The sequence below is a fragment of the Micropterus salmoides genome, unplaced genomic scaffold, assembly GCF_014851395.1.
Source record: "Micropterus salmoides isolate LMB-PRFRI ecotype aquatic unplaced genomic scaffold, ASM1485139v1 Ms_hic_scaffold_4289, whole genome shotgun sequence".
NCBI lineage: Eukaryota > Metazoa > Chordata > Actinopteri > Centrarchiformes > Centrarchidae > Micropterus > Micropterus salmoides.
In genome coordinates, this window is record NW_024043694.1 from 1 (window position 1) to 10801 (window position 10801).

General features: G+C 38.3%; 1 protein-coding gene across 1 annotated transcript; it reads right to left on the reverse strand.

The window, feature by feature from the left end:
* Positions 1-531: 531 nt before the first annotated feature.
* On the reverse strand, positions 532-9033 carry si:dkey-33c12.4 (uncharacterized protein LOC560112 homolog; the record flags this gene model as incomplete). Its single annotated transcript, XM_038698365.1, is given in 14 exon segments — positions 532-712; positions 798-906; positions 1403-1507; positions 1992-2133; positions 2222-2312; positions 2398-2452; positions 2836-3024; positions 3555-3746; positions 3872-3928; positions 5247-5330; positions 5699-5859; positions 7390-7465; positions 8564-8616; positions 8876-9033. Coding segments are annotated over 14 exon segments (1523 nt in total), but the record flags the coding sequence as incomplete, so codon positions are not given.
* Positions 9034-10801: the final 1768 nt, after the last annotated feature.

Sequence of the window (10801 nt, forward strand, 5' to 3'; positions counted from 1 at the left end):
GCTCAATATTGCAACGGACAGTCGCTTGAAATTTACTTTGTAAATGTAATAAATAATAATTTTATTCACACACACACACACACACACACACACACACACACACACACACACACACACACACACACACACACACACACCTCTCTCTCCCTCCCTCCCCCATGTCAGTGCGACATACAAAAAAATAAATAATTAAAACAGATCTGCAAACAGATTGCCAACATCATGCAAGGGGAAAAAAAGTAATTAACAGACTATAATCACAGTCAGGGATGGAAATGATCTTTTTGGCTCACCTACCAATGGGACTGGTAGATGGGGGGGGGGGGATAAAATGTTTTTCCAAACGGAAAATCAACCCGCATTTGGCGCTTGCCAGGTGTTAATTTACAACCCTGATCACAGTTACTATAAATAGTGCACATATACACAATAACCATTAGGATAGTGGTTCCCAACCTGGTAGTCAGGACATCCCAGGCTTAAATAATCTTGACAATAAATGTCCTGTGTAAAAATATGCAGTGAGCTTACGGTTTCATAGATGTCCGTGATTGAGGGGTCGGTGACTGAGATTTCGATCTGCTTTGGCCAAACGCATCAGACTCTTTGACCTGCTGCATTCTAGGACGGCTTGGTTGCAGGACAATCCACTCTCCCTCATCGTCATCATATTCCTGCACCACTGGTGGTTGGTCTGTGTTGGCACTGGCATCTGAAGAGGGTGAACAAACAGCAAGAGAGTTCAAACACCAGGACCGTGTCATCTTTCCTACTTTGAGAAACACTGAGACATTCACCTCCAGGACCCAGATCACTGTCAACACCAAACAGAGCTTCGACAGCTTCCTCCAACGTGGCGTGTGTTTTCAAGGCCTCAGAGCTCTGCGCCCAGGAGAATCCCATTTCCTAAAAAGGAAGTCCAAAACCAACCTCTTAAGCTGACATGATACTGGCATGCACACATTAAAGCGTCGAATGATTGATACACTGAATTAAGTTTAGTTATTAGCACCCTAACTGCATTTACAGCGTGCACATCCATCCACAGAAAGATATGAACAAATTAAACTTGTGTCCAACACAACTGTCTGTCAGAACAGTTGTGTTGAACTGAAACTGCTGAGTAAAATATAAACCAGGCAGAAGAAACATAAATCAAAAGCAAGCGAGTGTTCCATCTATTAAAAGATCGAACCTTCCAACAATGTATTTTTTCTATTGGGATCCTCTATCATCGAGTGTTCTGACATCACATTGTGATTTTTGGGTACTGTTGTTCAATCGTTTACCACTTGCTGCCATTTGGAGCCAACAACATGCAAAGTTACCACCAGCAACTTTCCATTGTACCATTTGGGGTTTATTTGCGTATTTTTAAGTGTTTTACATAAGCTTTTCCTACCATTAGATGCAATGTCTGTGCTCGTTTCAGCTCTTGTGTGGCTTCAGCACTCGAACTTTCCAGCTTCAACACGTCCTTATAGATCAGCGATGCCTCGTAGTATCTCTGCAGAAGAAATGGAGGAAACTCAGTAAGTAAGGATTCAGACATCTTAAATTAACTAATAAAAAGCACATTAACTTTTAATTTATACATCTGCGTCGAATAGCCAAAACCGTAGACTACATGCCATCATGAGCATTTATACAGCACTGGTGTCCGAGTTACGTTGCAATTACACTGAAAAATGCTAGTTGGCGGTGGGGTTTCTATGTTTCTATTGGCAAACAAGATGGCACTACTATAAAATAAATATGACTAAAAAATATTTAGTAACAATCTCACATTTCCATATGGCAAGTTGTATCTGTACTGCTTACAGTACTCTGTGCTTTTACCACAAGAAAATTTCTGAAAATATCAAGGTAGTTGCAACATAAAGAGAAATATGAAAAGAAAACATTAAAAGTATCTTGAAGCACTAACAAAAAAAAAATCAAGTAGCTGCAAAGTGTAAGTAAAGTAACTGGATGCAGTAACTGCAAGTTACCTTGAGCCCACATAGAGCTTTTCCTTTTCTAAATAAACCTTTTATCCAATTTGGCTCCATGGAGAGTGCTACGTCAGCATCCCTGAGAGCGTTTTCATACTGCTGCATTCTTTCATAACAGAGGGACCGATTTCCAAATAACCTGAAAAACATGGTTCATGATCATTAAAAGGTCAATGCTTCTGGAGGCTTTAATGAAGGCTGAAGTAAAATTAAGTCAATGTTCTTACTTATATTCCTTTGGGTTATATTTTATGGCATCTGTAAAGCATTTCACAGCCATCTCGTACTGTGCAGAGGCAGCCAAACGATTTCCGATACCTGGAAGGAAAGCAAGGACAGCGTGCCTGCTTCAGTACTTTCACACGTTTATCTTGTCAAATTCTCAGTGAAAAATATAACTTACCAGCAAGCTCTCTGCTTCTTTTTGCAAACTCTTCTGCACTGGGATCCATCGTTTTCTGTTTTAAAAAAAGTTAGCACATTAGTCTCTGAAGCATGTCATCCACTGCAGGAAACTAAATTTGCATGTAGCTTTCTGTCAAACACCAAGTTATGATTTTAAGGCCTGTTTGACCACAAAATAAAAAGATACATTCACAAATATGATTCAAGAGACAGATTTGTATAGTGAAAATTATGGTTTTCCTTGTATTGCTTCAATATTTAAATATTACTGACATAACATAATTAACTTTTAAAGATTTAGTAGCCGTCTTCTGGTTTGAAATATGGTGAAATATCTGTCAATTTGGAGGGGAAAGCAGTTTTCTGAATTTCAGTCATTTGGATTTTAAGATTACTTAAAGAAATACAGACACTGTGTTGTTTTCAGTGTTCCTACCTCTTTACTGGGATCATGTTCCTTCTTTTGAACTTCAGGTGTCTCTACAACTTTTGGTTTTTCCTCCTTGGACTGATCTCCCAGAGATTTAGTTTTTCCATTTTTTCTTTCTCTCGCAGGCCTCTGGTTACACGTCTCCTCGGGCACCGATTTTACCATAGGAGCATATGAATTATTTAAATCCAAATCCTGTCAAGGATAATGAAACACAATGTGGTTAATTTAGTCTGGTTGCATGCACCTAACACAGCAAACATACGGAGGTTAGAACAGTTGCTGATAGCACTGGTCCAGTTTCACAAAGAGACTTTAACAATGTCTAAGATCAAACTAATAGTCAGATGTATAAATTAATCCTTTGCACAAAACTGCCCAAGTGTTGAGCACCTCCAGTATTTATTTGCTTTGAATTCTCTGTAAAATAAGACAATTAAAAAAAACCAAACACATGGCTGACTGAGCAACAGAGTGAAGCAGAAAATCTTTTACTTCTGGAAGAACTATTATAATTACATTTTACTGGTAAAATTGAGTGAAGAGTATAACAAATACAATAAACTTCAATGGAAGTGCAGACATCTGTAGCTAAGCTGCTGTGATAACAAGTCCAATAGGTAACTACTGCTGGATAAGTCTTTCCCCTGTCATTACTCGCGCCACAACATTGTTAAAATAGCAGAAACAATTTTCCTGCACAATGTAAAGAAATATCCACAAACCTTGTGCTCCTCATCTTCTTTCTTATTAATCTTCACAAGACTTTCTTCTTTATTATTACCACTGCTCCCATTACATCCAGCTGCCTCAGTTGCATTTTCTGTTTTAACAGATTCATCTGCTTCTGGGTTACTTTCAATAACAGGATTTTCTTCACGATTTTCCGAGGAGTCCGACTTCCCTTTTTCTTCCTCCTGAAATTACAGCAAAATTACCTTACAAGTAATGAGCATAGCTTTGAAAAAGGTCTTACAAGACTATAGCACATAGGTGTACTTGTTGTTGTAGTAAACAGCAACGTGAGTAAAACCATACTTACAGGTAAAATGTCTTTAACTGCATTCTCCTTTTCTAGTCGCTTCTTTTCTTTTTTACGCTGTAACAGAAAGTAATGTGTTGTGAGTTGCTGGCAGCACAAACATTCAAATTGACATTATGGGTGGCTACTGTGGCAGGTTGCCCGTTAATCGGAAGGTCGGCGGTTCAATCCCCGGCTTGTTAAAGTGTCCTTGGGAGATAGTGAACCCCGAATTACCTGGCGGCTGTTCCGCCAGTGTATGAATGTTAATTTCTGTTTGAGCATTTAGACTCCGTGTGTGAATGGTGAATGCAGATGTAAAAGTGCTTTGAAAAGTCAGAGAATAGAAAGGCGCTATACAAATATGGAGCATTAAATACTAATGTCACTGTACTGGAAAATAAATTATTTGAAAGGTTTCAGTCTGGTTTCAGGAAGTACCACAGCACTGAGACTGCCCTGCTTAAAGTCACCAATGACTTTTTAATGTCTGCTGATGAAGGTATGTGCTCAGTCCTTGTACTCCTGGACCTTAGCGCTGCTTTTGACACCATTGATCACAACATCATGTTAGACAGACTGAGGCACTGGGTGGGGATCTCTGGTACTGCCCTAGAATGGTTTTCATCCTACCTGTCAAATAGGAAGTTTTGCATGTCTGTAAACAACTGCTGGTTCCCTAGTAAATCACATTAAGCCTGTTGCAAAGAACTTTGGTGTTTGGTTTGATAGTAATTTAAATTTTGAGCAGCACACCACAAAGCTTGTTCAATCATTTTAATCAACTTAGAAATATAGCAAAAATTCGATCTATGTTAACTTTTAAGGACACCGAGACCATTTTACACGCCTTCATCTCATCACGCCTGGATTATTGCAACAGGCTTTTCACTTATTTAACCCAAAAATCTACTGATCGACTCCAGACTGTCCAGAACTCAGCTGCCAGACTTTTAACCAGAACAAATAAATATGACCACATTACTCCTATTTTAGCTTCATTACACTGGCTCCCAGTATGTTTTAGAATTGACTTTAAAATTTTATTGATCACTTTTAAAGCTCTACATGGCCTCTCGCCTTGTTATATTTCTGAACTTTTAGTCCCATACACACCAGCCCGAGGAAATCGGGTCAGCTGAGTCAGTGAACTCTTTTAAGTCCCTTCTTAAAACACACTTATACGAGAGCCTTTCCCGATCTTACTTGACTTTATTTTATTCAATTTTACTCATTTTATATTTATCTTAAATGTGTATTTTAGTCTTTTCAATGTTTTCTTGCTTTTATCTTGTATTGTTTTTGTATTATCGTCTTTACACTTGTTAAAGCACTTTGTAACTTGTTTTTGAAGAGTGCTCTACAAATAAAGATTATTATTACCACCAACACTGACCAATTTCTTACGCTTGTTCTTCTCCGTTTTCTCCTTACGCCGTTCCTCTTCTTCTATCAATTCCTTTGCATGTTTATCGGCCTCCTGAAAATAAAAAAAAATAAAAAATACAACCTATGCATAGAGTATAAAACAAAAACACTTTCAGAATAATGCTAAAAAGGTTCCAAAGTCTCTGAAGTTCTTAACTTTATTCTCAACAATAGTAGTCTGTTAAAATAGCCTGTTACAAACCAGAAATAAAGAGTAAGTAAGTAAAATTTAATATAGTACCTTTCACAGAGCAAGTCACAAAGTGCTTTACAAAAAAAACACAAACACCATCACCACCACCACAGTGGAGCAATCAGGCAGTCATAAATAAGCATTATAAAGGCGTCAATCAATATAATTGTGTATAAAGGGAAGTTTTAGGTTTTACTTTCAAAAAAAGTGAAACAGAAGTGCAATACCTCGTCAGTGAGTTGTCTTATTCTTGGATGTGGTTGTAAAGGCCTGTAAGCAGCATTGTGTGAACAGAAGTGAACATCGTCGTCATCATCATCATCCTCCTCATCAGTATATATGAGATCATGGTCCAAGTCTCCATCAAAGGTCCTTAAAAAATCTAAACCTGGGAGGTATAACAAAAAGGAGCTCTTCATTTACACTAGTACTTGAATTTTAACTTAACTCGTGCATCATCTGAAGCCCCAAAGATACTTTAAGCATAATATTAAAACAACAAGGTGCATAATCTCTTTCATTCTTCCTGAGAGATTTCCCAAAAGTCTGACGTCTTGATGGAGCGAAAACATCTCTCCAACATTAGGGGACGACAAGTATATGTAATTCTGTATATAATAGTACTAGTTGTAGGTGTAGTCTCAGTCCGACAGCGTGGTGAATAATGGCATCAGAATTGGCAACAAGTCTTGCTGGTTTCTCCTATAAAGGATGCAATCTGTGGTTTAATGACACAAGAAGGCAGAAATAGCCTTCCACACCCTCATACTTTGTCTCTATGCATGACTCCTGTTCTGCTGTTGACTTACAATATGTAGAAATCACTAATTATGTCTAAACCAAAAGGAATATCTTCTAGCAATACCCCTTGAAGCACTAAACCAAACGCAAAACAGAAGAAAAGCAGGGTAACGGTGGGGTGTGTGATTCTAATGCAATGCACGTCTTTTTAGAATTTTTAGGTAACTAACATCTACCTGAATTCTGTACTATTATTTGTCATTTTTGTAACTCAGTAGCTGTTCATATTGTATATACTGCATATAGCAAATCCATCTACTGCATTTACACCTGCACAAACATTTACTGCAGCATCCTTTGCCCTCTGCTCCATTACGCTACTTTTTTGCCGTTTACAAATATTGTTGTTTTGTTTATGGTGTGTGTATGAGTGTATGATATGCCATAGTATGTGTCTGTTGAGCTTCTATATTTTTGTTTGTTAATGCTTGTTCTTTTATGTGCATCAAGAGCAATGCAAGACCGGAGTCAAATCCCTTGTGTGTGATGTGATATATATATATATATATATACATACACACACACACACACACAAACTGATTCTGATGTGCTGTTGTGATGTTACCTAGAGTTGTGATTATGGCTGTCTGGCTCTGGGAAACTGTCTCATCCTCTCTGCATGTTAGCAGCAACTGTAGTATCAGTTTCCTAACGCACAACCTAGCTTAGATTAATTACATTATTTGCTGTGTCGTCGTTTGCTCTATATCATGGTATGCAACATGATATTGGATTTCTCCAGAAAGGCATACCCCCACCTTTAAGGGGGGGGATAAAGCCTAATCACTAACCAGCATATGCATCTAATGTTACCTAAACTGTTAAGTTCTCATCTGTCATGAGCTATTTGGAGGAAGCCTTGCACTGCAATAGAGAACAAGAAATGAAGCTGATACACCGTGACCTTTGTACAGCAAGACCTGACACAACCAGATATAACAGAAATTGGGATTCACAGGATGGTTCAGGAACCAACTAAAACAGCAGTAAATTTGTGTTGCCTGCCATCAGCCTGTCCGACATCTCCAAAATAAATAAACTGTGTAGTGTTTTATTCAGTTCTCTTCTCCACCATTACTTATATAATCTGCAACAGCCAGTTCAGAAAATGCCTTACCAAATACGCCCGAGGCAAAGACATCCAGGAAAGAGCCCCCAGAATGACGTCCATTTATGTAATCTACCATAGATTCCTAAGGAGAAAGATCAGCGACATAAGTACATCCATCCATGTGTCCATGCTGTAGTCACACTAAGGCTTGTATTCTGATTTAACTACTTCCTGCTACATGCTGAGTAATGTGTCATTAATTTGCTGTAAAGTAATCTGTAGCAGTCACCACAACATCTAGTAGAGCTATAATGATAACTCAATTAGTTGTCAACTATTAATCTGCATCTATTTTGATAATTGATGAATCACTGAGCCCTTTTTTGAAAGAAAAAATGTCAAAATTATCTGATTTCAGCTTCTTAAATGTGACTATTTTCTGGTTTCTTTACTCAACTATGACAAAAACTGATTATATTTTTGTTGTGGACAAAAGACGATATTTGAGGACATCACCTAGGGCTAGGACACCAATTGATATTTTTCTCAATTTTCTGGACCTAACAACGATTAATCCAGAAAATAATACATTAATCGATAATGAAACTAATTGTCATTTCAAGTTCTAATATCCACTTGGATCTTATTGCTTTGTAATAAGAGCTGAAAAAAATCAGATGATTAACTCAAGATCAGAAAATTAAATCTGCAACTTTTGATAATAAATAATTTTTCAAGCAAAAACAGCTAATCATTTTCTGGTTACAGCTTCTCAAATGCGAGGACTTATTGCTTGTCTCCGTTTTACATAATTGTAAATGGACTAGGCCTATCTTTAGGGGATTCTGGACTGTTCTGGGCTAGGTTTGGCAAAAAGCAAAGCAATTTAAAGATGTCCACTTTGAGCTTTATGAAATACTGACAGACATTTATCAGTATTTTCTAACATTATATAGAACAAAATTTTTTGATTAACTGTCATTTCTGCATTACCATGACTAAATTTTGTTTTTTTTTTAGTAAGATGCAATACACAGTAATTATAATTTTATGTCGTGAAGGCTGAACGGCAAGTGATTTTAATTTACTTTTACCAGTGTTGTGAATATAAGTCATATTCAAATGACTCTATTGTGTTATTAATGTTGACCTAGTAGCATGTTAACCAGCATCACACAAAACTGGAAACACCAGTCTTAACAACAGCAAGACCAAAGTTTTGTTCTTGAATCATACTCACGTGTGTGCGCATAAGTCTGGAGCTTTCTCCGAGTCTAGCTACTGGAGCACCACCTAAAAAAGGTAGAAACCGGGTAACGTTTAAACACATAACATGCGCGGTTATATTAACGTTACATATATGACATTTAACGTTAAGATCCGGTCAGTAGTCAGGGGGATACAATTGCGTTAACACGTTAACGCCACAAGTTAGCAAGCTAGGTTGGAAGCTAACGAGCTAACGTTACACATTAGCAAGTTCTCAGTAAATGAAACTCAGGAACGAATAAGATCTCACAGAAACACATGACAATGACCGACTTATTCTTACCTTTAACAATGTCTTTCTTTCTTGGCATGGCGTTAGCTTATTTATTTGTACTGGTGTCCTGCAGCTGTAGTAAAGTTATCTGTGTTTATCTTATCGAAGGGAATATGTTACCACTGCGATGAGGGTTCCGTATTTTAACTGTGTGGAGTGTTTGTTGCCCTGGTTTTAACCTTTCAGGCTTTTACCCACCTCCAAGGAGCTCAACCAATCAAATATTTTATTTGTTATGGTTCAGGACTGTGATTGGATGTTGCGCCTGCCAATTCAAGTGAAGTAGGCGGGACTTGAATCCTGCGTGCTGCCTGTGTGGGCGAATGAGGGCAAAAAGAGACCAAGCGGTTGGTTTGTTGTGAAACCTTTTAGCTATGTTTGAAATAATGTCATCAATAAATATAATTATAAAAACAGACAGTGAAGTATGAAGTTCAGTACATTTAAATAAAAATAAAATATGCCTACTGATGTGGGGGTGATTGTTTAATTACTCGACCAGCTGATTGCGCTCTCCAAACCCACACTACTAGCTGGAGTGAGACTCCAAACCCCCGACGAGTTGAAGATGATACCTGGGTGTTCCTGGGTGTAACCTTTTTATATACAGTCTATGGGTGTAACACGGAGAGCAAAAAGGAGGAAATATAAACCTTTTCTCTCATCGATTGTAATTGGAAATGTGCTGTCCCTTGTGAAAAAGCATGGAAGTGCGTGTTGCTCTTGACTGAGACTTGGCTGCAGGAACATAAACAGGTTCTGCATGCCCTCCGAGAATTGCATGCACCTCCTAGGGGTAACACTCATAGGCTAGCCTATATGCTGATGAAAGAGTTGGATGCAGATGTCGGCAGGTAGCCAACAACATCTGTTCTACCAAATAATGCATTCACCTCTTAAGGTCCTTTTGTGCACATTGATAAAATGGGGTTTTCACCACATATTTTTACTGAATCTCAAGGAATCCTACTTCAAGCCATTAATTTGCACCCATATTATCCACCAAGGGAGTTCACCCTGCCATTGCTGTTTACATCCATTCACATCAGCTGAAGCCCTCAGGGTACAAGGTACAAGGGGTACAAGGGTAGGTTTTTTTGTCACATTACAACAACATTTGAACTTTCTTTCCCTGTCAGGTTCTCTGTGATGCTGATTCCCAGGAATCTGAAACTGTTCACCTGCTCCACCTCAGCTCCACTGATGTAGACAGGAGTGTGTGTCTTTTTCCTAAAATCAATGATCAGCTCCTTGGTTTTACTGATGTTGAGTAGTAGCATGGGTTGTTCACTCTGCAAGATTATCAATTTACAAGCACACACCTTTCGTGGTGATCTCTGGAGACTTTATTTATCTCTCTGCCTCACTTCCAAATGTTCATTAATTTGTCAGATGCTCCACCGCAGGCAAGAAAATGCTGGATTTACTGTGTGCAAATGTATACAGCTCAACTTCCCCTCTTGGCAGATCAGATCACAACGTTGTGTTTCTCACACCCACACAAAGGGCAGGGCAATATGGACAGAAAAATGTTATCTTGTTATGTTATGTTAAAATAAATATCTTAATAGAACAATTAGGTGTTAATTCGTTTGTGATTCATTTATTGTTATATTGTTCTTTAGGAACATTATGTCGCTATAATTAACATTATTGTTTTATTGCCCAGCCCTACCCAAACCAACTAACTCATAGTTCAGGAGCAAGGTGTGTCTGCAGGGATTGTAATGAGTTGGACACAGGAAGCAGATGAGACTCTGGGGGTGTTTTGAGGCCACAGATAAGGACATACTCTGAGCCTGGTGAAGACAACATCAACATCACTTCAGAAAATACTTATTTGTTGTAACATACGCACCAGGTCACTGCGATGCTTCCTGATTAATAAGCCCCAGATCACTGAAGAAGGTACTAAACAGGAAAGTGAGACTGAGA